This window comes from Pseudoliparis swirei, chromosome 7 (genome assembly GCF_029220125.1).
Source record: "Pseudoliparis swirei isolate HS2019 ecotype Mariana Trench chromosome 7, NWPU_hadal_v1, whole genome shotgun sequence".
NCBI classification, from domain to species: Eukaryota; Metazoa; Chordata; class Actinopteri; order Perciformes; family Liparidae; genus Pseudoliparis; species Pseudoliparis swirei.
This window is the reverse complement of record NC_079394.1, coordinates 24,287,094-24,314,255: the sequence shown is the minus strand read 5'-3', so window position 1 is coordinate 24,314,255 and position 27,162 is coordinate 24,287,094. Positions and strand designations below refer to the sequence as shown.

General features: G+C 47.8%; 1 protein-coding gene and 1 long non-coding RNA gene across 3 annotated transcripts; one reads left to right on the top strand and one right to left on the bottom strand.

Moving 5' to 3' along the window:
* Positions 1-1,016: 1,016 nt before the first annotated feature.
* On the top strand, positions 1,017-24,602 carry cltcl1 (clathrin, heavy chain-like 1). 2 transcript variants are annotated; one of them, XM_056418457.1, is made up of 32 exons: positions 1,017-1,408; positions 6,961-7,168; positions 8,347-8,615; positions 9,493-9,654; positions 9,882-9,995; positions 10,104-10,277; positions 10,386-10,583; positions 11,327-11,527; positions 11,641-11,793; positions 12,424-12,546; positions 13,014-13,151; positions 13,235-13,399; positions 13,510-13,690; positions 13,818-13,981; positions 14,098-14,223; positions 14,324-14,466; positions 14,817-15,051; positions 15,148-15,270; positions 15,603-15,748; positions 15,826-16,009; positions 16,461-16,653; positions 16,958-17,115; positions 17,202-17,366; positions 17,714-17,989; positions 18,721-18,870; positions 18,957-19,088; positions 19,184-19,294; positions 19,689-19,859; positions 20,064-20,285; positions 21,512-21,538; positions 22,652-22,727; positions 23,240-24,602. In XM_056418457.1, exons 1-32 carry the CDS (start codon positions 1,367-1,369, stop codon positions 23,362-23,364), a joined length of 5,055 nt encoding a protein of 1,684 aa, XP_056274432.1. In that variant the 5' UTR covers positions 1,017-1,366; the 3' UTR covers positions 23,365-24,602. The 2 variants fall into 2 exon arrangements, with proteins under 2 accessions (XP_056274432.1, XP_056274433.1); XM_056418458.1 differs by lacking the exon at positions 21,512-21,538 and having other exon boundaries at positions 1,018-1,408.
* A 788-nt stretch (positions 24,603-25,390) lies between these two features.
* Positions 25,391-26,669, bottom strand: LOC130197102 (uncharacterized). The gene is made up of 2 exons (XR_008832377.1): positions 26,567-26,669; positions 25,391-25,993 (listed from the first exon to the last, which is right to left on the bottom strand). It is a non-coding gene; the product is annotated as an uncharacterized LOC130197102 (long non-coding RNA).
* Positions 26,670-27,162: the final 493 nt, after the last annotated feature.

The window sequence follows — 27,162 nt, the reverse complement described above, 5'->3', positions numbered from 1 at the left end:
AGAGAGAGAGAGAGAGAGAGAGAGAGAGAGAGAGAGAGAGAGAGAGAGAGAGAGAGAGAGAGGATGGCACCAGCACAGATCCCTGGCTGGACATTTCAATTACATGGCGAGCATCTTAAAGCCACAAGCACAGCCCAAGTCTGAGATTTTTGTATTATTATTGATAAAATATGTCATGGAGACCTCTTGCAACAGGTTTTTAATAAATAACAAGACCTATCCATCCTCTCTTTTTCTAACCACACGAAAGATTTGAATCTACAAGGAGTTTTTCATTCTCAACGCGTTTAACTTTCCCCGTGTGATCACAAATGTGATCGAACTCTTTCTTTCCGCATGCAACACTTTTAACAATTGAGGAACTGTGTTGTGTGAGTCAGATCCTTTCTTTTATTTCAAAATATCTGCGCTGTCCACTTCCTGTGTGCAATATACTGACTCACATGAGGAGCTTAAGGCCATTGTGGATTTGAAAAAGAAGGTTTTTTATTTGACCGATATGCCAACATATGTCCACAGGGTCTCAACATGTACAAGACACGAACGTTTGTGTAATGGAAAGTGCAATGGAAAGAAATGCATCACAACAAATAATATTACTGTGGCTGAATATTTTTATCAGTTTTAAACAACCTGCTGCTCACCGGACATAATAGAAATGATGATTATGATGATAATGATGATGATAATGATAATGATGATAATGATGATGATGATGCAGTTTCAGTTCGTTGGAAGGAAACAAACATTTAAAAAAATTAAAACGTCAGTAGCACTTTTGTTTCCTTCTGACATCACATATGATTCATGGGGAAAGGTGGGGTAAAGGTGGGGCGCTTGTCACGAGCCCTGATTTTAAAGTTGGTGGGGAAGAGAAGGGGAGGGGCTGCAGCGGAGGGGTACACACTGCACATCCGACGCGCTTGCATTGACAGCTCTGAGAGAGAGAATAAATAAACTAAATAAACCCACGACACGGGGAGCTTATGAGAAGTCGTCACTGACAAGAACCAACTGACATCTTATTTAAAAAGAAAAAAGCCGGGTGTAGCTACACGGCTCGTGGGGCAGTAGGAGTTGAAGCGGCCTAGTTTTCTTCGCGGAGGTGCTGAGTTTTCGATTGAGAACTAGCGTAAAAGGGGCGCAGGTCGGCGAGGAAGAGGCTACTGAATGGGAGCAGTCGCTGGATTCCTGCGATACAAACGCAGCCTAGCCACCGCTGCGCCCGTCGTGTCCGACTGTTCGGGGACCTTCTTTTCGAGGGGGCACAACCGGAGCAAGATCACCTCCACTCCTGCTGCTGCTCGCCCCCTTCCCCCCTTTTCCTTCCTCGCGGACTCCTCGGAGCGAGAACAACCCTGCAGACATGGCTCAGATACTACCGATACGGTTTCAGGAACATCTGCAGGTAAGCAGAGACGACACCGAGAGAGGGAGAGAGAGGGAGGGAGGGCAAAAGAAGCTTTATAAAATTAAATGTGTAGCTCACGTCTTGATTTTTTTTGCGCAGCATGTGCCGCGCACGCGCACACATGTCGCATTTAAATGGGATCTGAAATAGGGCTGCAGGGCTCGTGCTCAATATAGCTACAGGCCTAGTGTTCTCCTGCCCAGCCAGATGATGACTTGTAAAAAAAATGGACCAGTCAGATCGTATGCAGCAGCTCCAATGCGGACCTGTGTGTGTGTGTGTGTGTGTGTTACGCCGCAGTTCCCCCCACCCCCACCCAGTTCAAGTGGGAAAACGCTGTTGTCACGTTCAATCCGCGTCGACGCGCAATCTGATTACTGCGCTCAGCTGTTGGCGCCAGCGCCTTGCGCGTGAGCCCGGACGGCACTGCGCGGTTACACTCGTGTTGTTGTCACGTCCTGCAGCGACCATGTTCACTCCCGGTGTAACCTTCAGCCACGGCGGCGACCACACAACGAACACGTCACTCCTGACGGAAAGAAACCACCTCCGACAAGAAGTGCAGAAGAGGCGCTGGCTTATTTTATTTTAAATTTTTACAACAGTTGAATGAGCTCCGAAATCCGCATCAGTCAGCTGCAAGGCCGGTAGAAAAAACAAACACCGGGCTTGATGTCGCAACCCCCCCCCCCCCCTCCCCATGTATGACATTAAAGTTTCACAGCATCCATATCCATCAGAAGCTTTATTGGCCATGTGTGTGCATGCATACGTACAAGGAATTCGACAATCAACAAATAAACAACAAAGTAGAACTAAGCATGTAATTTAACTGTGTACACGTATACATATTTATATGTAAATATGTATACAAAAGTGTATATATACACATATGTAGATACAATTAAGTGTTTGTGTATATGAACATAACACACTATGACTGAGTGTTTATCAGGGTAACGGCCACTTCTGGTGTCTATTGATGTGATTTGTCTCCCCGATCCTCTGGTTTTGTATACTTTCATGCCAGAGGACCATCTTGTGCAGCTTTAAAATGATCAGCATCAACATGACGGTTGCAAAAAGAACAACACCCCCGTTACGATCTGTGACAGAGAGGAAAAAACAAACCGCTACTTATTTTGGTCGTTGGTGGAGGAACTATTTCCACTATGCCCCTCCCTTTTCCTATTCTTTTTAAAAACCTCTGGTTGGTTTGGTCTTTGATGGTCGTTGTCCCGCAGCAAGCAAAAGTTTAGTGACTCACCCCCACGTCCGTAGCCTGTTGTTATGGTAACAGCGGGCAGTGAAATGGCCTTTAACAAGAAAAAAGAAAATTCAGAGCCCCCCCCCCCTCTCCCCTCTCGCTCTCTGTGTGTGTTTCCCTTCCTTCTGGCCGGTAGCCTCACATTCATCAGCCAAAGATCTTTTATCCTCTAAAGAAGAAAAGTGCTGGCTAAGAGCTTGCAGGCCACCGGGCTCCTCTCCTCCCTGACAGGCCTGTTGTTGCTTTGCTGATGGAGGAGAGCAACGTCTTGGTTATGAGTGCACACCGCTATCCTCTACACATCTCCTAAGAGACGCACACACACACACCGCCTGGAGACGGCGATCAGCAGCCAACCTGCTGCTTTTACGTTCCACCTCTACCGTGAAATCCCAGCCCGGCCCCCTCGTCGTATCCCTCTGAAGCTAGGTGGCTCCAGCAGAGTCCAAAAAAATGCTTGGAATTTGCGAAGCCAGGACTTTGGGCCTCAAGTTGTTTAGCTTTTATTTTCTTTCTCCCTCGGCCTGGTATTTACGGCTCTGTCTGCAGTCTGGTTTGCTCAGGAGCGTAAGAGCGGACCCAGATGTCAAGTTGAGGCGCCGGCCATGAAATTTAGGATACTTCCGAACATCTCTATTCGATACAGTTCTTTTGTGGGGGTCCAGGCTGCGTGTCAAAAGTGCAGCATCAGCGGACCAGGGCCCCGTAGCCTGCGGAGCCGAGCCGCTGGACTTTGATCATGTCAGCGACGAGGTGAAGGAATAGCCTGTTGAATCGTGAAAAAATTGGTACTGGAGCCTGAACAGCATCTTGTCTAGTTGAGTTAGGGTGGTGGTTGTGGGGGTGGGGGGGACGAGTGTCTGTTTTAAGTCACCAGAAAACTGACTCACGAAAAAAGCGGTCACTCGTGCAAAAAGCAATGTCCACATTGTTGTCCCTGCAATAACTGGACTGGGTGTTTCTCCAGTTGATTACCCCGGGACGTCGATATATGATTATCGTCATGAACGGTGTCCCAAATATTATCCAATCGGATCCACAGGACCTACAACCCAGCTGACTCAAAGGGAAAGGCCTTTAGAACATGTCCAAATCACCCCAAAGAAACCCTATTGCTCCTCATGTCTCCACCTCTTTCTCCATTGTTGGATATCAAGTATGTTTTGTGGCCACTTGAGGGCAGCAGAAACAAGCCGTGAACACAGCCGCTGACATATTATCACTCGGGATGGGTATCGTTTACATTTCATCTGTACTAGTACTCGTTATGGATACTGCTTATCGGTAATTTTTTGATTATTTTGTGTGAAAAAATCAACATTGCTTTATTATTCGAGTCCTTCAACAAAAAGCTTAAGCGGTTCTAAAATCTGTAAAATACATTCGCAGCTCAAGGATCACCTCCAGCGATCAGCTTTCATGTGTGAGCCAGAACACACAAACGAACCACCAGGAGCTGAAAGACGCTCTAAAAGTCGCCAGAGAGACGGCGTCGGCCTCCAGGATCACAAACGATGTTAGCAAAGAATATTCGTTAGAGCAGCCGGACGGGTTTAGCCTGAATAATCAATAAATTAATCAAACTGTTGTAGCATTTGGATAAGTTAACAAAACAAAAAAATGTAACCGCATTTAAGGAGATTTTACTTTTGTTTTTCATTTGGAAGTTTCCTTCATAGTAATTCTTAAATACATCTTAAGAAAAGAAAAAAAAACGCTTGAGTTGACGCTGTCTTTATTTGTCGGGGTTACATGTTTCCAGTTTCCACAGCATCGGTTTATATTTAGTGAAGCATTATTTATCCCCTTTTGACTTATCATGTTCACACGCTCTTCACCTGAAAGACAGGCGGACTGTGTTTAACTAAATCCAATAATCACTCTGGTTTAAATACTTAGATCTAAGCCCCCCCCCCACACCTCTAGGGCCACACACGCAGCCCTGTACCTACGGCTCGTTTAAGAAAATACCTTTTTTGCTGTAGGCCTCTCTTTTAAATTGCGCTTGTATAATCCCCCCCCCCCTCCGTGATACCCAATCAAACCAGCTGATGCGCCGTGTCAGTGCCTCGGCATTGCGTCCACCCCGAGCCTATGACTCACCAAAATAGCGTCTGTGCTGTATCATCGGCTAAGTTCTGCTGCTGCCGCCATTGTTTTACCGTGACACGTGCGTGTGTGAACTGTTGAGGGAAGAGGACTTCTAGGAATCTGTGTAGCGCGAGTTTATGGAGCTGAAGTGGGATTTTTAGTCTGGAATGTTCTACTGGCGAGGAGTACGGGAGGGGGCGGGATCTTCCGGTGAGTCAGTAGCCCCACCCTGAGCTGCAGATTGCCAACGGCGCTGTAAACTCATCCCCACCCTTCTTATCTCATGAAAGGTACATTCATCTCTCCGAGCACCAACCCTCCCGTTTCCCTCTTTTTGTTTCAAGGCAACCATACTGGACTGCGTCTCGAGCTCCTCTTTTCACTCCCCCCCACGCTATCTTTATTGTGGTTCCCTCCCCTCGCTCAGATGGTTCTGGCCGTCTCGAGGAGATGCAGCATATGGCTGCAGTCGCCCTTCAGGTCTTTCTCCGTGGCCTTTTCAAGAGGCCTTTATCTTGAATATATACGTCCCCCGTAACTCACTCCAGAAACCAACTCCTAGGTTTTCAAAAACCTACACTTTATGAAGGAGATGAAACGGAGATAATTATTTCAAAACCTCCATTACAGAAATAGGCGAGAGGAAATGTTTAGCGGTTAAAAGCCGACTTGAAGAGGTGTGTTTTTTAAATATGCAAATTGTATGTGAAACAAACTACAATAGATCTGTTCTCATCATTAAATAATCTGCTAATTATTTATATAGTGTGGAAGAAATGCCCATCGCAGTGTCACAGAGAGCAAGACAAAGGTTTTTAATGGTCCAAAAGAAGGCAAGAAACAGGAATTCCTCACATTTCAGAAGCTGCTGGAGAAACGACTTAAGCAGTCGACAACAAAAATTTAAATAATAAAGCAGAAGCTTTTAGTGAAGAAACTCATTTAGCAGCAGACGTTTGCAGAACAATAAAATGATGATTATGAAACGGCTTCATTCATCACCCCCCTTTCCCCCGAGGATGATGACATCCTTCCTGCTACATCCTTCCTGTTATGTCGAGGCTTTAAATGGCCAAGCGGTCAGGATGTTGCCCTCCTGCTCCAACCTGCCAGCGGAAAGATAGTCCAGTCCTTGTGATGAGCGTCGGGATTCCTTTCCGCTGGCCTCGGACTGCATAATGCAGTCGGTTCAGTCGCCAGGGGGGAGGGTGGTGGGGAGGAGCAGCATGTTTTTGGTCTGTTTGACGAATGTGCACAGTAATTCCTCTGTTCGGCCTCCGTGGACCAATGAGGAGCGTGCTGCTACGTTTTGACACGGCAAATAAACTGCAGTCTGCACCTGGGGACGACTCCCGTTAGAGGAGTAGAGATGCTGAATCACGACTCTGGAGATCTGGCTGACTCTGCTTTTGATTAGTTAAAAACGGTTTCAAACAGATGCATTGCTTTCTGTTGTTGGTGGAGCTACATTCCTGATTTTTCTTTTAATGTGCTTCAAGACCAGTAATTAAAAGTGCAGCGTCGGCTGCACTCGCAGGCCTTTCGGCTGAAAGAGAGCCACGGCGTACTTTTGAATAGGGAGACAGAAAATATCCGTCATCAGACTTTCGTTCTCAAAATACTTGAGTAAGATTCAAGAGGATATTAGCGGCTATAATTAGAGCCAGAGTTAACGTCCCGTCTGCCCACGCTTGTTCCCTGGCTCCACGCAGCACCAGCCCTCCTGTCTGGGAACACATCGCTTCAGAATATTCCTGGAAAGACTGAAGCCCCCCCCCACACACACCTTCCTTCACCCTCCCTCCTGCTGCTGCTGCCAGTTATGTTTCACCCGCTGCTCTTTACTCTGTTTTTGTTGTTGTTGTTGTGCCGATGGAGGCGGGACTCCTTCAGAGGCCTTAAAGCTCTTGAGTTGCAATATTCCACTATACTAGTTTTTCCTTTCATACCAATTTATTCATTTAACATGTTTTGTTTCGAGAGTCAAATACCATTTCCTCTTCTTCTAATTATGATTATTAGGTAACGCTCCCCATTTAGAATTTAATGTACAATGTCACGGTAAGACAATGCAATATGATTTCTTAAAACTTAAATACTCTTAATGTAATTACTCTTTGTAAATGCTGAACAGTGTCGGTGTTGGGTCACCAGTCTGGCTAAAGATGTTCCCTTTTCATAAATGTTCCAGTTGCAGAACATGGGCGTGAACCCGGCCAACATCGGGTTCAGCTATCTGACCATGGAGTCGGACAAGTTCATCTGCATCCGGGAGAAGGTGGGTGATCAGAACCAGGTGGTGATCGTGGACATGTCCGACCCCACCAACCCCATCAGGAGGCCCATCTCCGCCGACAGCGCCATCATGAACCCGGCCAGCAAGGTCATCGCCCTGAAAGGTGAGCGGGGGGGGGGAGGGGGAGCGGCTGGCACCACCAGTGGCTCTCTGCCGAGGTTATTATTGCTTCTTCCCGATCCCCGCGAGGAAGTCTGCGTGGCGTCTAGCTCTCTCTGGTTCCAACTGATTTACTGGCGTTGCTATGGGCGACTCGATGGCTGATGCTTTGGGGCAAATTCGTAATTTGTGATATCGGGCTGTATAAAATAAACGGAATTGAATGCTGTGTGGATGCTGTAAATATGTAGAGTGCACGCTGCTTTATTGCCAGAATGTACTAAATTGGTCTTGCAAATCGATTTTCTTTGCCCTTGGAGCACCAACACAAGCGCTGATCAGGATAATTTTCCTGTAATGCCCCCCCCCCCCACACTTCTGGTTATCTACAGTAGTTCTTACCTGATTGACGCTGTGCTTTTCTCTCCCTTGTTCTCGGTCCTCCCTCAGACGGTGAGTTGCTCTCCGTCTGCTCTGTTGTGATGTCACAGTGTCTCTCTCATATAAAGCTCCACCCCCCCCCCCCCCCCCACACCCCCACCATCATGCTGTGTGTTGATGCCGTTCACCCGTATCACTCATTTCCTCACCTGTTTGTTTCGTTCCTCGTTTGTTTGTTTGTTGCATTCTGGAGCACAGAATCATTGTCACGGCTAACATCAAATATGATATGTTTAGGGCACATTTTTTTGTAAGGTTATTTATTAGTAAAATAATAATCAGTAATGTGTATACAAATGCCGTCTTATAACACTTAGTTAGGGACCACGCCCCGAGCATGGCTCATGTCCCGTAACCGTTCACTTCAAGTGGAGATATTCGTGTATGACGATTCCTCCATTATATTGGAGGTAAATGGTAATTTGGTTTGGTGGTCACAAAAATTCGCCTTTAACTGTCGTGTATTGAAGTGACGGCAGACGTTTCTCTGTGGCTAGACGCAGCAAGATATCGAGAACAAAAGAGGTTTAAAAAAGAAAAGTGGTTTTCTGAAAAAAGCAGAAATACACAAAATGTTGCTCCTCTTTTGGGTGACCAGTGGGCGCACTCTTTGGGTCACTGGGGACACACACACATTGTTGAAATGTTTATTATTTCACTATTAATGCGAAAACAATGTTTTAATACGTGAAGATAAAGCGTTGTCTCGTGTCGTCTCTTCGCCTCCTCGTCTCACCTCAGCCGCCAAGACGCTGCAGATCTTCAACATCGAGATGAAGAGCAAGGTGAAGGCGCACACCATGACGGAGGAGGTCATGTTCTGGAAGTGGATCTCGGTAAACACCGTCGCCTTGGTGACGGACACGGCCGTCTTCCACTGGAGCATGGAGGGCGACTCCCAGCCCGCCAAAGTGTTCGATCGGCATGCCAGTCTGGCCGGCTGTCAGATCATCAACTACAGAACGGACGAGCAACAGAAGTGGCTGCTGCTCATCGGGATCTCTGCACAGGTATGAAAACATGTTGACTCGTGCCTCGGCATGACGGAAGAACATCTCTGGAAGCTATCTGATCCCTTATCTGCAGGACATGAACGTCCACGCTAAGATCTTTCTTTTTGTCTCTCCGTCCACAATAATCCTGCATTTTCACACTCAAAGTGACATTGCTCTAAAAAAACTTTCTGTTTTTCTTTCAAGTGGGTTGGTGTGATGTTACGTGTGAGCTAGCCTCAACTGAAGCATGACTAATCCTGAAACCCAGAAAGGGACTGAACAAACGTTCAGATGACACGATGGCGTCAAGAATAATTTTATGTGTTGCACACTGAAAAAGGAGGAGGAGATTCAGACATTCACCCATTGTTTTCATCTGAAAGGAATAGTTTTTTGGAAAGTAACCGTATTTGCTTTCTTGACGAGTCTGGATGGTCAATAATTTAGCTGGACCCGGAACGTGCAAAGCCCGGCTTAGCATAAAGTATTTTTGCTAAGTAGAACCAAACACAGACTGTGGCGACCAAAGATGTTTACGATTAAGTTTCTTGAACTGAAAACGCACCAATGATCTACTTCAGATCATGAGAAGTTGTCATTTTCTCATAGACTTCTGACTAGAATCCCTTATTTTTGCAGCTAAAGGTGCTGCCACCTGTTGGCCATTATAAGAATGCAGGTCTTCACACTTCACGGGTTCAAAGGGTTACAGGAAAGAAGCTGACGTATTGAGTTTGCCAGATTTCAGGCTAGAATATCGATCTCCTCGTCCGACTCTTTGCAGGCAAGCAAATAAGAGTATTTCCCTGAAATCTAAAACTGTATCTTTTGTAGTGTTAATGACTTGAATGCATCAAAGGTTTCTCCCCCTCTTTGTTCTCGTCCCCTGCAGCAAAACCGAGTGGTCGGGGCCATGCAGCTGTATTCCGTTGACAGGAAAGTGTCCCAGCCCATCGAGGGCCACGCCGCCGCCTTCGGGGAGTTCAAAGTGGAGGGAAATGCCAAAGCCTCCACCCTCTTCTGTTTCGCCGTGCGCTCGCAGGCCGGGGGAAAGGTGAGGGCCCCCTGGATGCGGGACAAAGGATGTGATGACGCTATCGAAGTGTCTTTAGTCTCTGAGAAGACAGAGAAACAACCTTGTATGCTTCGTGCCTTTCAGGCCCAAAAAAAATGGCCCAAGAAAGAGTTATTAAAGACTCCCCTTTTCGTGTTTACATTGGCTTTGCTGTGATTGGCTGCCCACCGACTGGTCCGGTCTTTACGTGGGCTTTTTTTCCCCAGTTGCACATCATTGAAGTTGGTCAGCCAGCTGCAGGAAACCAGCCATTTGCTAAGAAAGCAGTGGATGTGTTCTTCCCCCCGGAGGCCCAGACGGACTTTCCCGTAGCTATGCAGGTGAGGAAGGACTCCTCCCCCTCCCCCCCAGCCTCCTGCTACTTCATAGTTTCTGTGGTAAAGGGGTGACGGCAGATCACGTCTCTTGTCTCTGATCATTCTCCTCAGATTGGGAATAAGCACGGCGTGATCTACTTGATCACGAAGTACGGCTACATCCACCTGTACGACCTGGAGTCTGGAGTGTGCATCTACATGAACCGCATCAGTGCAGAGACCATCTTTGTAACCGCCCCTCACGAAGCCACCTCGGGGATTATCGGGGTCAACAAGAAGGGGCAGGTGAGAAACGGGCCGGATGTAAATATTTTAATTGAACGCTTGAATGTCATTCTGGTCTCACGGAACATGAAAGCCGATCCACGTTATCGACACGCGTTTTCTTCCCAGGTGTTGTCGGTGTGCGTTGAGGAGGAAAACATCGTCAACTACGTCACCAACGTCCTGCAGAACCCCGATCTGGCCTTAAGGATGGCCGTGAGGTCCAACCTGGCCGGGGCCGAGGAGATCTTTGCCAGGAAGTTCAATACTCTGTTTGCCCAGGGAACATACTCAGAGGCCGCAAAGATTGCTGCGTCGGCACCCAAGGTACGCCCGTCTGGCAAAAATGCAGGAAACGGTGCTTGCATGCACGTCTCACAGTTCTACTTAAAGGGACAGTGTGCAGGATCTAGCGGCATCTGGCGGTGAGGTTTCAGATTGCAACCAATCACCCTCCGCTCACCCCTTCTCGGAGAACCGCTGTGGCCTTTGGGGAACGCTAGAAAAAGCGCTCGCTCGATTCAGTGTTTGGTTTGTCCGCTCTGGGCTCTTGTAGCCGGGCAAAAGGACCCGCTCTATCTAGATATGCTCCGCCAACGAAAAACACACAAGCTTTAAAGCTCTCGAGCTTTGAGATGCTCTAGAAACCAGACGTCTCAAATATTCAACCCTGAACTTGTTTCTTGTACAGAGGCAACAAAGTAGTCCGAGAATATGAGATATGAGATGATCACAACCCCTCCTCGTCACGGTGGATGTTGGTTTGGAGGCCCGTTGTCTTTTTCGATTCTTCGCAGCACATTTTGTTCGTACGTCGTTTTCGGAGAATAACTCGACGCCTCCCGGCTCGGCCCGTCTGCGGGGTTGAATATGAGTAGATCTTTAGTTTCAGGTGGTTATACCCCAATGAAACCGTAGTGATGACCACTGCATTACATTTCTGGTCATGGATCGTCTTGAATGCTGCACACCGGCCCTTTTTGGTACATGGACTAAAATGTCAAATGATGTCTTGTGATGACGGCTGTGCCCGCTGTGATCCAGCGTAACTCTTCCTGGCCGTCCTTCAGGGGGTCCTGCGGACGGCAGAGACCATCCGGAAGTTCCAGAGCGTCCCGGCCCAGCCGGGCCAAGCCTCGCCGCTGTTGCAGTACTTCGGTATCCTGCTGGACCAGGGCCAGCTCAACAAGTTTGAGTCTCTGGAGCTCTGCCGGCCCGTCCTGCAGCAGGGGCGCAAGCAGCTGCTGGAGAAATGGCTGAAGGAGGACAAGGTAGGACCTGGGTGGGGGGGGTGAGGGCAGGGAGATTACACGTTATGTAATCTGTAAATGCTGCTCACCGCGTTCCTGTCATCCAACTATTCATTATTGTGTGTGTGTTGCAGCTGGAGTGCTCGGAGGAGCTGGGGGACCTGGTGAAGGCCTCGGACCCGACCCTGGCTCTCAGCGTGTTCCTCAGAGCCAACGTGCCCAACAAGGTCATCCAGTGCTTTGCCGAGACCAGCCAGTTCCAGAAGATCGTGCTGTACGCTAAAAAGGTAAAAAAACGTCTCAAACGGCCTTGACTCCTCCACTCCCTGAGGGCTCGATCACACACGACTCTTTGCGTTGCTAGCAAAACCATTGTTCTCCTTCAGGTGCGCCTTTTAAATGCCGCTCACTGTGTTTTTCTAGCGTTTTTTAGGCGTGCATAAAAGTTAAAATATTCTCAAAACTCGGCCGAGGCAGCCAATCGGATCAAGCAAGAAGAGGGCTTTATTACTATACCACTTCCTTCCTGTTTTTGTGTGGTATTCGCCGTACTCTTTCCTTTTTTTAAATATATATATATCTTTTTCTTCCTCCTCATCCCACAGGAAGGGCGAGAGCGCGACGTCTGCTTGAATCCATTTTGTAAATGAAGTTTTATCGCTCCGCAGGCGCACCGGGGCTGCTTTGCCCAGCGCGTTTTTTCCAAGGCGTTTTTGAAGCGGCTGCGCTTTTACAAGTGGCGTCTGGTGTGTTTGTGCCCTTACGCAGTGGAAACATGTTTATTCGATGCCCGTTGAACTGGTAGCATGTGTGGAAACGAGCTACAATGAAGTGGCAACATATCGTGGTGGAATATGTTGCAATGTTTGTGTATCCAGATACAGATTGTAACACGAGTTGTGTTTGTGTGTATGTAGGTGGGCTTCACCCCAGAATGGGTGTTTCTGCTGAGGAATGTGATGCGCGTCAACCCAGACCAGGGACTGCAGTTCGCCCAGATGCTGGTCCAGGACGAGGAGCCACTGGCCAACATCAACCAGGTAACGCACGAACGCCTCGCTCACAGAGATATACGACGACGTCGGCACGGTCACTCCCTGCACGCAAACACACACACACACACACACACAGTGCTCAGTGTGGGAGTCTCCGTCTGTGTTAATCCAGATGTGCCAGCAATGCCAGGAATCCAGTCAGTGACCCCTCCTTTTTAAAATATAAAACATAAAATAAAAAAGTCACACCATCGCTCCGACGGAGGACTGGAGGCCGGTCAAGGTCGCCAACCCATTTTTCACAGAAGTATCAGGAAAGCTGAAACATCTGGCGCCGGGGCCTGTGGTTCCTAATGGCGTGCGACTACTAATCTTCCAGTGCATGTTAACTCATTAACATGGTTCACAGGTGGTAGGAATAAAAAAAATAATAATAATGAAATTCCCTTTCTGCTTTGTGCCTCCTCTTCATCCCTCTCCTTATTTTTTGCCCCCCTCTTGCCTTCCGGTAGATCGTCGACGTGTTCATGGAGGGCAACCTGATCCAGCAGTGCACCTCCTTCCTGCTGGATGCCCTGAAGAACAACCGGCCGGCCGAGGGACACCTGCAGACGCGTCTGCTCGAGATGAACCTCATGCAAGCCCCCCAGGTGAACCCTCTAGACCGCCTCCCATTTATTATCAAACTTCGATGTGTCCGTGCGTGGATTTATTGATTTATTCTTATTTTCAGGTAGCAGATGCGATCTTGGGCAACCAGATGTTCACCCACTATGACCGCGCCCACATTGCCCAGCTGTGCGAGAAGGCGGGGCTGCTGCAAAGGGCTCTGGAGCACTTCACCGACCAGTTCGACATCAAGCGAGCCGTGGTGCACACGCACCTGCTCAACCCCGAGGTATGCTACCTTCTTAACTGCAAAAAATATGTAGAGCCCCTCCTCCTTCGCCCTGCTGCCTTTCTTCTTCTTTACTTATTGTCTTTCCTTATTCTGACTCCTCCTCTCAGTGGCTGGTGAACTTCTTCGGCGCTCTGTCGGTGGAGGACTCGCTGGAGTGTCTGAGGGCCATGTTGTCGGCCAACATCCGGCAGAACCTGCAGCTGTGCGTCCAGGTGGCGTCCAAGTATCACGAGCAGCTGGGCACTCAGTCGTTAGTGGAGCTCTTCGAGTCCTTCAAGAGCTACGAGGGTAGGGGTCACCCCTGGGGGAGGGAGGGAGGGAAGGGAATGTGTTAAGCTTCAGGTTTGCATAGATTGAGCTGACTTGTTGTGCTGTTTTCTCCCCCCCACCCCACCCTCTGCTATCTCTATTCAAGGCTTGTTTTACTTCCTTGGGTCGATTGTGAATTTCAGTCAGGAGCCCGACGTCCACTTCAAGTACATCCAGGCCGCCTGCAAAACAGGCCAGATCAAGGAGGTGGAGAGGATCTGCAGGGAGAGCAACTGCTACGACCCGGAGAGGGTGAAAAACTTCCTGAAGGTAAAAAAACAAAAACGTTCCCCCAGTGTGAAGAGCGTCCGTGATTTTGTTCATTCAGCAGCAATTGTTTTTTTAACTTTCGACATGGTTCAATCTCGCGTTCCTTCCGCTCGCAGGAGGCCAAGCTCACGGACCAGCTTCCCCTCATCATCGTGTGCGATCGCTTCGACTTCGTCCACGACCTGGTGCTCTACCTCTACCGCAACAGCCTGCAGAAATACATCGAAATCTACGTGCAGAAAGTAAGAATGACGACTTTACGCACACCTGATGAGCACTTACTTGTGAAATCTGGATGTCGTCTGCGTGCTGACATCGTTTCTTTCTTTTTTCTTTTTCAAGGTGAACCCCAGTCGTCTGCCGGTGGTGATCGGCGGTCTGCTGGATGTGGACTGTGCCGAGGACGTCATCAAGAACCTGATCATGGTGGTCAGAGGGCAGTTCTCCACCGACGAGCTGGTGGAGGAGGTGGAGAAGAGGAACAGGTGAGGCCGAGAGATGAACCACCTTGCACAGTTGCTCCTGCGTGTCTCATTGGATGCTGGGTGACACTTGGGTGTGTCAAGGTGACCCAGAGGGTGTTTAATTAGACCCTCATTAACAAGATGTAGAGGCTGCGTTTACGCTGCAAGACACGACGTGCGCGTGGTCTGTTTGAAGCGTGTGTATGCACGTGTGTGTATCCAGTGTTAAGCACGGCCTCTGGCTCAACCAGGATTCATAGAAGCTTGAGCACTTCTAATACAGCGTGACACAGCTGAATGCGCCACACTGCCACCTGGTGCTGCGTGAGTGTAATGCACACATTCTTCTGAAACGCGGCACTTTGGTTCAGGTTGAAACTCCTGCTGTCGTGGCTGGAGTCTCGCACCCACGACGGCTGCGAGGAGCCGGCCACCCACAACGCCCTGGCCAAGATCTACATCGACAGCAACAACACGCCCGAGCGCTTCCTGAAGGAGAACACGTTCTACGACAGCGCCGTGGTCGGGAAGTACTGCGAGAAGAGGGATCCGCACCTGGCCTGCGTGGCCTACGAGAGGGGAGAGTGTGACCTGGATCTCATTAAGGTGCGGACAGATCCCGCCGAGCAGGATTGTTCTTTGTTGTTCCAAGCGCGGAGGAGGATTTAATAAAGTTTGTTCCTTATTTCTTCTTCTTCTCAGGTGTGCAACGAGAACTCTTTGTTCAAGAGCGAGGCTCGCTATCTGGTGCGACGGAAAGATGCAGAGCTCTGGGCGAACGTGCTGGAGGAAAACAACCCCTTCAGAAGGCAACTCATCGACCAGGTCAGGAGTCCAATGGGATGCACGCTCTTCAGGAGTAATGCACTAAATTAGTATTTAGAGGTACAATTGCTTGTGGTTTGTGCCTTTTTAGAAAAGGTGCCAGTTTTTTAACCTTAATTTAACTTTGACCGTACAGGTATTCAAAATAATTATTTGTGTATAAAGTTATAATTATCTATACACAAGATGAATATAGAATGGCACTTTTCAAAGGAAACAGAATCCTCTTCACATAATTTAAATAGTTATTGACAAGAAATACCATCAGTCAGATATATAACTATTTAGCACCTTGTGCACTACTGGAACCTCCGCTTCTTCCTCTTCCTCAGGTGGTGCAGACCGCGCTGTCGGAGACTCAGGATCCAGAGGAGGTGTCCGTCACAGTCAAGGCCTTCATGACCGCGGACCTGCCCAACGAGCTGATCGAACTGCTGGAGAAGATCGTACTCGACAACTCCGTCTTCAGTGAACACAGGTGCAGCACGACTCGCGGCACGATGTTGTTTTTTTCCTACCACAATACCGTCTCTAATCCCCGCTGTTGTGGTCCAGAAACCTCCAGAACCTGCTCATTCTGACGGCCATCAAGGCCGACCGCACTCGCGTGATGGAGTACATCAACAAGCTGGACAACTATGACGCTCCGGACATTGCGAACATCGCGATCAGCAACGAGCTCTTTGAGGAAGCCTTCGCCATTTTCAAGAAGTTTGACGTCAACACCTCAGCCATACAGGTGACCGCTTCAGCTGCACTGATGCAACCATTTGAAGTTCCTGCGAAAGCCGAGTACTGATCACAGAACTTCTTTCATTTGACATTCGGTAGCATAAAATCAATTATTTTGACCCCACTCTCGCACTTAAGTGTTTATTATTGTAAGGAATCCTTTTTTTAAACTCTGCCCTCAAAGTGCTGTATTAATCCTCTCGCTCTCTTGTGCACTCTTTCGTGCTCTCTTGCTTGCGCTGTCTCTCGTTCTCTCTCCCACTAAATATGGCTGAAAATCCGATTCAGCCTAAACGCTGTCAAATCAAACTAACTTGTATCCATAACATTCCCCTGCTCTCATATTTTTGGGTCATCCTGTGTCTCTCCTCCAACTTTCTTTCCACACTTGTGTCTGTCTCCTGCCGTTTGCTGTGTCTCATTGTGAGGGGTCCGGTCCCGCTCTCTCCGTTCTTCAGGTGTTGATCGAGCACATCGGGAACTTGGACCGCGCCTACGAGTTCGCCGAGCGCTGCAACGAGCCGGCGGTGTGGAGCCAGTTGGCCCGAGCGCAGCTGCAGAGGGAGCTGGTGAAGGAGGCCATCGACTCGTACATCAAAGCCGTCGACCCGTCGGCGTACATGGAGGTGGTCAACGCGGCCAGCAAGAACGGTGGGCCTCCTGTCGCTTTGAAATGATGAATATCAGGACAGTCGGCAAACGAGACTCCTCAAGCTGAACGTCTAATAAACAACGGCAGCAATAAATGAATATAACTCAAGAAGCATTGAGACACAGTGCAGCAGCCTGTGTTTAATCACATCCCCAATACAAGATGGAAAGAGACGCTCTCAATTTGGTGCGATGGCCGAATTCCCCATATAATCCAAGAAGGCCATATCACGTAAAATGTTTAGTTATTTTCTCTCCAGGTATAAAACTATTTTAAAGGTGTCGCGTTCTTTTGTCGTTGCAGATAACTGGGAAGACTTGGTCAAATTCCTCCAGATGGCGCGTAAGAAAGCGCGAGAGTCGTACGTGGAGACGGAGCTGATCTTCGCCTTGGCGAAGACGAACCGCCTGGCCGAGCTGGAGGAGTTTGTCAGCGGGCCCAACAACGCTCACATCCAGCAGGTGAAGGGAACGCAGCCCGGCCGCCAGCATTCAGGGCGCTGCGTCGCGGTCGTGCTGGGCGTAACGTCTTTCCCGTCCCTCGGCAGGTGGGCGACCGCTGTTATGACGACAGGATGCACGAGGCGGCCAAGCTCTTGTACAACAACGTGTCCAACTTTGCTCGCCTCGCGTCGACGCTGGTCCACCTCGGGGAATACCAGGCGGCCGTGGACAGCGCTCGGAAAGCCAACAGCACGCGGACATGGAAGGAGGTAACGGGCACGGAGAGGGTTACAGCTGGAATGTGGAATATTCAAAGATTATTTGTTGCTGGTACTGTCTGGGCTGGTATCATTTGAGAACCTCACCATTAAAACATCAAATTATTTTGGGAAGCATTCTGGTAGCGGCAGCGACCTGTCCGTCACAAGGTCGCCCCACCATAAAACATACCCCTCTTTATGCTATATTTGAATGAAGATCATGCTGTATTGATGAAGAATATAGAAGGGAGATGCAGCTTTTACATTATATACAATCTAACGTAGTTGAAGATTCTCAGTTCTACAAATATGGACACAAGGTTTCAGAAGCATCCTCTCTCCCCCCGACCCGTCAGGTGTGCTTCGCGTGCGTGGACGGCGAGGAGTTTCGGCTGGGACAGATCTGCGGCCTCCACATCGTGATCCACGCCGACGAGCTGGAGGACCTGATCAGCTACTATCAGGACCGCGGGTACTTCGAGGAGCTCATCGCCCTGCTGGAGGCCGCGCTGGGTCTGGAGCGGGCCCACATGGGCATGTTCACCGAGCTCGCCATCCTCTACTCCAAGTTCAAACCGCAGAAGATGAGGGAGCACCTGGAACTCTTCTGGTCCAGAGTCAACATCCCAAAGGTAGAAAGTGTGTGTGTGTGTGCATCATGGTAATTAATCAACGTATTTGTGTGCCATGAACTTACCATATGACCTTTAAGATCATCATAGGTTTGTAGTATCAGTTATTGTTGCTGCATTCTGATGATGAAAGAGGGTCTCCACTAGTTTTGATGTAGGGTTTTTAAGTACATAAAAATTGCTCCCATAGCTGTGCCTATGGTGTGTGTAAATGTTAGTTTCTCCTGATGGGCAGGTAGCTGCTCCCATCAGTGTATGAATGAGTGGATGATGTCATAAAGTGCTTTGAGTGATCTGAAGACTAGAAAAACAATCTACAAGTCCATTTACCATATTCACTTTTCTTCACTTAGTTTCCACATTTGCGATGTCAGATAATCAAAGGTCCATTAGAGGTCCCTCCTCTCATCCTCCTCTTTCCGTCTGCCTTCTCGTCCTCTCCTCCTTCCTAAGTCTCTGCGTGTAGCGGCTGACCTCCTCTTAGAGGGGCCAGCTGCTGAATCTCATTGGCTGATTGGGTCCTAGTTCTAACCTTTTAGGAGCGAGGACTGTGATGTCATCAGCTCTGAGCTATTTATAAAGTTTCTTTGAAAGAGGTTCCCAAAAAGTGCCTCCCAAGTCACGTTTTACCCCCCAAACTAAATATTGAGTCCACGAATTTAACCAAACGAAGCTTGACCGACGCTCTGGAATGAGGTTTGACGTTGTTCTCGGTTCTGTGTGTTCTGCAGGTCCTTCGTGCCGCAGAGCAGTCTCATTTATGGGCAGAGCTGGTTTTCCTCTACGATAAATACGAGGAGTTTGACAACGCCGCCATCACGATGATGTCTCACCCGACGGATGCGTGGAAAGAAGGGCCGTTCAAGGACGTCATCGCCAAGGTGAGCGAGCGTCCACGAAGGACCGTTTTTAAACCCCTTTGCCGTTTTGTGGTCTTTTTATTCACATCTCGTTATTTCGCTCTCAGGTCGCCAATCTGGAGTTGTACTACAAAGCTCTATTTTTCTACCTGGAATACAAACCGCTCTTCCTGAACGACCTGCTGACCATCCTGTCCCCGCGGCTGGACCACAGCCGAGCCGTCGCCTTCTTCAGCAAGGTAGTCCACCGAACCCTCTGGGTTCCTCTTGACATCCGGCACGCAGTGACACACGGGGGGTTGACGTGATCGCCGGTTGTTTTTTGCTCAACCAGGTGAACCAGCTGGAGGTGGTCAAGCCTTACCTGAGGTCCGTGCAGAGTCACAACAACAAGTCGGTCAACGAAGCCCTCAACAACCTGCTGATGGAGGAGGAAGACTACCAGGTCAGCCATGGCACTGATGTTGATCAGTGTAGATCCTTTTAAATGCTAAATTGATAAAGTAATTATTATACCCGGCGGAAACCTCTGATTCTGCAGAGGGAAGCCACCAGGGGAGGTGCCTTAAACTTGCATTCTCTCGACTGGCCAGCAGGGGCGACTCCTTTTGCAAAAAGAAGTCTGATTGTATATATGTCTATGAGAAAGTTTAAGTCTTGGCTTCACCTGTGCCGCCTGCATGGTGACATCATACAGTCACTATGTCCACTTCTTATACACAGTCTGTGAAATACACCCAGCGTCTGCTGAGGTCCAGTTCCATGAAACCGACTGGTTCAGGCGTCCATTTTTGTACCTTTTTTTTGGCCCGTGATGTGATGCTGCGTGTCATCCACAGGGCCTGAGAGCATCCATCGACGCCTATGACAACTTCGACACCATTGGCCTGGCGCAGAGGCTGGAGAAACACGAGCTGATTGAGTTCCGACGTATCGCCGCTTACCTTTACAAGGGCAACAACCGCTGGAGACAGAGCGTGGAGCTCTGCAAGAAGGACAAGCTCTACAAGGCAAGACGACTTCCAGCGACTATCAGCCGAGCTCTCGCATGTTCCAACACGTTCCTGCAGATGGCGCCGTTTGTTCATTATTATACTGTGACGCTCTAGATGCGAGGAGAAGACAAAACGATGGTTTAAACATCTTTTAGAATTGGGGTAAGGGCTTCAACGATTGATTAATACGCGCTCTACACTTTCTGCCTTTGTTCACAGGACGCCATGCTCTACGCCGCCGAGTCTAAGGATGCCGAGCTGGCGGAGACTCTGCTCCAGTGGTTCCTGGAGGATGGCCGGAAGGAGTGCTTCGCCGCCTGCCTGTTCGCCTCCTACGAACTGCTGCACCCCGACGTGGTGCTGGAGCTGGCCTGGAGGCACAACATCATGGACTTCGCCATGCCGTACTTCATCCAGGTCATGAGGGAGTACCTGACCAAGGTGAGCACTCCACCGGGAGGACAATGCCAAGACTTGGTTCAGTTAAGAAAGTGGGTTAGTTGTTGGATATTGTTTTAGGGGGTGAATTGGGCATTTTTACTGCGTTTCTGAAGCTGGTTTATTTTCCTGTAGCAACCTGTCCCTAAAGGTGACAGGTAGACTATAGTCTTCTGGAGGTATAAAAAAAAAAAAAAGTTTTAGTTTAGACCATCTTAAACCAGTGGTTCTCAAACTTTTTCTGTCGCACTTCGGAGGAAGAAAGATGTTCACGCCTCACCACCCCAACTAAATTTTAATAAAATGGTCCGTGCTGTAATTTGTGTTGAAATAACTAAATAATGACTCCTAATATCTTGCAATCAATTTCAATTAAACCAGATTATTCCATTAGACAAACAACTAATGAGTTTTCAATCACTCTAATTAAATTAAATTCAGTTTATTTGTATAGCCAATTTTTACAAATTACAAATTTGTCTCAGAGTGCTTTACAATCTGTACATATAGACATCCCTGTCCCAAAACCTCACATCTATCTGTGCAAAAAATACCTAATAGTTGGCAATAAATTGCTTATTGTGGCTGCAATTAACTCTGTTGCAATGGATATATTTTAAAGATAATAACAATAAAGTTCAACCTGTAAAAACTAAACAAGTTCAAATATTTGGCAATAAAGAGTTTTACTGAGTTTTTTACACTGCATATATTTTTAAAACAACAATAACGTGCAACCTTTGCAAAACAAAACGAGTGCAGATATGAGTCATCGCGTGTTATCATTATTATACGCTGCAAGGAGCTTTCCACTACACCTCTTTTTAAAACGGGGTTGCAGCCTTGATGCGACCACTCAATAAAGCTCAATGTTGAGCTCTTGTTTTGAAGGGCAACAGCTGGAAATCTGAACACACGGAGATTTTGCCATGAATCTCAGCCGTCATGCATGTACGGCGTAACCTGTTAACGCCGTAACGTAAACATTTAGACTAAAGTACAGGCATTTCGCTCTTTATTTATTAATGACTTAGTTTTATGTCTGTGTACTTTGTAAAATGTGAAGTTCTCAATAAAAGAATCATCATTTCCCCTCACGCCCCACAGTTTGAGAACCACTGTCTTAAGTAATGCTAGTTCAGTATTTTCTTCCGCAGTGAACTCCTTCTGGTCTAAAAAATGCAGACATGTGAGGTCACTTGAGGTCATCTCTTTGGCTTCTCTTCCAGGTTGAAGAGTTTGCAGAGAAGGTGACGGTCTCTGGCCCTCTTTTTCATTTCTCCTAAGTGTCCCTGTCCTGTGTAGTTTTTTTGTCTTGTTCTGTCGTGGCAACTCATCCCTGAGGTTGTGTGTGGCGCCGGAGCCTCGAGCATGGACCGGCCTCCCGGCCTCGGAGAAGCGCGTTGGTTCGTGCCGGCTTTCGCTCCGCCACCAACACGTGTTTGAGTTTGGCAGTTTTTAAAACTATCTCTCCCGGGAAGCCTCGTTGGCACAGGTTGATGAATTTTTTTAGGAAGAAAACAAAGTTTTAAACTGCTGGTGTGCGATTTAAAAACCATTCCACATCTACACTAGTTTAGTTATGAAGTGTTTTCATAAAGCTTCCAGATCTTCACTGTGTTCAGTTAGAATTCAGGAGTCCAGAGAAGAAGTCTGGGACTAGTCGAGATCCCCTTGACGTGAACCGCCGTGTTGTCGGCTGGAGCCGGAGCCTGTGCAGCCTGCTTGTCCTTCAGGATTACTCTGACCTAACAGATCCCTCTCTTCCTCTAACTCCTCTCTCCTGGGGCTGCATCTAACTTTCAGTTTTGGTACAATGTAGTAAAATATTTTCTTTTCTCTCTCCAAAGAGTGCGAGCCGCTCTAAAGCTTGTCAGATGTAACTCCACGTTTTAGTTTCAGACCTTTGAACTGTTTATTGAACCCCGTGAGGAAATTCTTCTCTGCGTTTGACCCATCCTTAGTTAGTAAGGCTGCAGTGAACTAGGGGTTCAGTGTCTTGCTCAAGGACACTTCGACAGGCAAAGACATCCTATCTGGAAAGAGACATTGCTTTGGGGGTTTTGTTCAATGTAATTTCCCAGTGCTAGTAGTATCGGCATGGTTACATACCACTAGGGTTAAACGAGTCCTTTCATTGTTGACTTAACATCTGGACTGGAATCTGCGTTAGAAATTCTCACAAGACCCGCATGGCCTCTTCTTTCAGCTTCTTCTGCTTTCTAACCCGAGTGCTGTGTGTAGTTTTGTCTCTCGGGAGTGGGTGTGATACGTCTACGGAGTTAACCAGTCGTGTGTGTGTCCAACCCCCCCCATCCCCGTCCCCGTCCCCCTCGTCTCATGCGCCCACTTCTCTCTGTTGCCCTCAGGTGGACAAGCTGGACGAGGCAGACAGCCAAAGGAAAACTGAAGAGGAGGTGACGGAGCCTCAGCCGATAGTGTTTGGTAGGTGTTCAGGGCGGCCGTGGTTCCCGCCTCCCGCGTTGTTGGCACCTGTGTGGAAAAATGTCTGTCGGTATCACAATTTAACATTTACTAAAGATATCCAGATTGCTTGAAGGCAAAGACCTTCAGTGTTGACGGATCAGATTCCAGTTTTCCAGCCCAATCAAAGCCTGTACAATTAAAGAAGATAGCCCAAATCATAACTATATGCTCAATAGAAACATGTAAACAAAGCTTCAAATCTGCATCAAATATTAAAAAAATTACAGCTTGTTTGATAATATCATATTTTCAACCCAACTTAATTGAAAGTACTGCTATTTAGGTGGAGGGGCAGCCCGGTCTGTCAACCACTGGTCTACTCGTTGTCGTCAGACTTTTGGCCACACTAAGAAAATATATATTGCGATTCAAAAGCAGACGGAGAAAATGTGTCTTGTACTTTTGTTTTATTTATTTAATTTACAAGCATGAAACAAATATATTTTTATTTTTTATTTGTTTGTGATCAGGTCAACAGCTGATGTTGCCCCCCTCTCCCGCTCCTGTGGCTCCCCAGCCGGCGTACCCCGGCTATGGCTACCCCGCCGCCCCCGCAGGCTTCCCGGCTCAGCCCGCGTACGGCTTCAACATGTAAAAGGCCCCCGATCTCTCCCCCCCCACGTCTCGTCTGCCCCCTCTCTCCCATCTCTCCTTCCTAGCGTGCACACACACACACCTTGGACCTGAAACTCAAATGGGCTGTCGTTCCCAACAAGACGACCCTGAAACTGCAATAGAAACTGTTCACCTCTCTACCCCCCACGCATTTCAAAAGGACTGGACCCCCCCCTTCCCTTTCCCCTTCCCCCTGTTGGACATACAGCTGAATCACTGATCTACACAGCATGAAGTCCCCTCTCAGCTCCTCGAGAATGTAACAAAACCCAAGGACAGCGTTGGTGGCACCAGACCTCTCTGTCCTGCTGTTCCGTGTAGACTTCATTAACCGTAGAGCAGCTTTATTTTATTGTCCCCCCCCCCCCCCCCAGAGATTCAGCACTGACGAGGAAGAGACTGTGACTGAGGAGTTGTAAAAGCACTGCTACGTACGGCCTTACACACTTTTGACGAGGGGGGAAAAAAGAAGAAGAAAAAAATGGACTCAAATGTTTAATTCCACGACTTTCTCATGCTCTGATTAGAAAAACGGTTACCGTGCAATAGTTCTTGTTTGTCCTCTCGCAACAGGTACAAAGTGTTTGCTGTACCAATTAAGAACATGTGTTCACGAGGTTACAGTACTGTCTGTGTATGTGCAGCCTCTAAAGGCTTTGAAGGGACACGTCACCAAAACCAAGAGATGAATGACTTGTGATGTAAAGAGACTCAATGAAATGCCCATCCCCCTCGCAGCCTGCAAAAAACAAACTACACTTGTTCGCTGGATCTGCAGCTTGAGGATGCTTGTGATGGAAAGAAAGGAGGTGAAATAATAATTATAATAATAAAACATTTAAAAGAAATGATGTGTGTGCATGTGCTGCCGAACTATAATGCTGCAAACAGGAGCACAATTTTCATGTTCCACCCAAGTATTGCCGACGTTGAAACAGAAAAGTGGTGATTTGAGGAGATGGAGATGCAATAGTTGGTTCAACAACAAACAATCATTATATTGTACTGAAAACTGTATAATTTAAGATGTATTGAAACACCTAACTGATCAAAAGAGTCATCTATTATGGTGTGTACTGTCTATAGTGTATGTGTGTTGTAGTCATATAAAGCATAATAATTTTTGTAAGAAAATTACTAAAGGCAAAAAAAACAAAACAGCAGGGTTAATAAATGGCAACGAGTTGCGGCGAGGCTGCTCCAACCGTGACGGGTCAATTGAGTTGTTTACTTCCTGTCGGGCCCCACGTGATGCACAGTGTCTAAGCGGAAAGAGTACACGTACACACAGGCTGTGTCTACTACCGCACACTTCACGAAGTGCACTGCGTCGCTGATGAAGTGCTGTCTCAAATGGAACACTTACGTTCACCACTTGGCGGAAGTGACTGACGCAAATCTGTTCACGGCACCCGCGAAATTAAGCCGGGAGTGACGTATGCAAATCTGCTTGCGATACCCTAACCCTTAAAGTGACCAAATGAATGCACTTCTTGCCCTCTTGTTGTCCCTTGTTTACCTTTCTCCACCCCATGTGGAAACTGCGATACCTCCACAATCGCGGCAGGAGCCTCCGCCTTCTGGCTGAAGTCGAGATGGTATATGTAAATTTAATTGTGATTTTGCCTTACCTTCACAGCATAGCTTCATGTAGTAGTTGCAATTAAATTCTCCTCGCTAGGTATGCTAAATTCTCAATTATCTTTGTCAGAAGTAGCCTTCTTTGCAATCCACATACACACCATATGGAAATAAAACATGACAACTCTGTACATGTTTGTCCCTAGATTCCAATTAGTTTTAAGAATTATCCACTGAAATGATAGGCATCTGCTTGAATTCACAGTAATAGGCCTACTTTGACTGACTGTACTTTTATACACATCTCTGTTGTAGTGAAGTTTACCCTGATACAGGAATCAATTGAACACACAGGCATATTAATTATTGTTACAAACATGCATCAATTCTAATATAAATCAGAAAACGCAATAAAAGACAAAACCTCAATGACAACATTTTATTGATAAAATGACTTGCATATTAATATAATCTTCCCTTCCCCTGCCCGCTTCGCCCGTCTAGCTGGGTCGGCAGCCTTCAGCAGAGTGGTGGGGGCTATTGATGGCTGCCACGTCAGAGTGAAGCCCCCAGCGGCGGATGCTGCCTGCTATTTTAACAGGAAGCTTTTTCATTCCATCCAGCTGCAGGCCATCTGTGATTATAAGTGCAAATTCATAGATGTGTGTGTGGGCTACCCAGACAGTGCATGATGCCAGGGTCCTGAATAACAGCCCCATCTTCTATGAGCAGTCATACCCTCCACCAGGATACTGTATCCTTGGGGATGGTGGCTACCTCTGCCTGTCCCAACCCATCTGCCTCATGACCCCCTTCAGGCAGCCTGTCCACCTCCAAGCTACAACTGCTGCCTGTCAAAGGCCAGGTGTGTTGTGTTGTGGAGAGGTCCTTCGGGATACTGAAGACGCAATGGCGGTCCATCTTCTTAAAGGCCCTGGAGGTGGATGTGAGGTTTGTGCCAGAGGTCATTGGAGCCAGATGCAGATGTCGGGAGGGCAGCAGAGGACCAGCACCTCCAGGAAACGTCTCTGGGGCAGGAAACAGAAATAGGATAGCCATTCAGTGCTCTGTCCCAGACCACGATTACATTTAAATTAATACATACACGACATTAAAAAAACACACAACGATGATTGAAAGCTACAATTATTTCTAGAAGGACAAGCTTAGATAGCTATCGTAACGGTATTAATTATCGGGCGGCGTGTGGCCAAACGTTCACGGTGTCATGTTAACCAGTTATTAAACTGAGCATATCCATTGTTAATCCATAATTAAAATTGCTATTTCGATTGGTTAACGTTGTTTAACACTGTCCGATGACTGACATAGCCATCTGTCGTCGGACTTGCCGCTGGAGCCCGCCACCTGCCCCGCTCGTCAAGCGAAAAGTGTCCGATAAAAGTGCACCTTCGTCGGACTGGCAAGAGGACCGGGTGGTGGATTAGCCAGCTAGCTTATCATAACTGCCATGCAGATCCAATGGCATCTAATGCTACCTAGGTATGCTAACTGTCGGTATATATCATATACATCGTTAACTCCACCAAATACTCATGTCTTTAATACCAGTACAATGTGTAATTACCGCTGATACTTACATTTACGGTCTGTAGCTTCGTGGTCTACCGCTTGTGCTGTCCGCCATTGTTTTAGAAATAAAATGAAAAGCTGGCGAAAGGGCTCCTCCTCTTCCGGTACGTAGCCAAGATGGCGGCCGCTTAGGGCGAGTAGTGTCCATCGTTTTACACTACATTTTTTGCCCGTTTGCAGTGCACCATCCGGGTACTTTCAGTGCACTGAATTCTGCTGGTTTTTTCAGTGGCGCACTTCGAACACTGAAAGTCAGTGCTCGAAGTGCTCAAGTGCGCGGTAGTAGACACAGCCACAGTTAGTGCGTTACTACTTCACGTCAGAGGGGATATATACACGTTATACAGGCTCCATGGGGTCTCTGTGAGCGGGGTTTCTCCCTGGTGCCCCCTTATTTCCGTTACCCGTGAAGAGCCGTGTGTGTGGAGGGGGGGGGGGTGTAGCTGGCATGTTTAAACTCATTACTACCAGTTGCACAACTATTTCATAACCGGGGAATAGGACTATTCTCTCCCGCATGGCTAATGCAGACCAGCGAGGCTGTAGCCCCGCCCCTTTTCTTCTTCTTCTGTGGAGAAAAACAAAGTGTCCGCTCTCCTCTCCC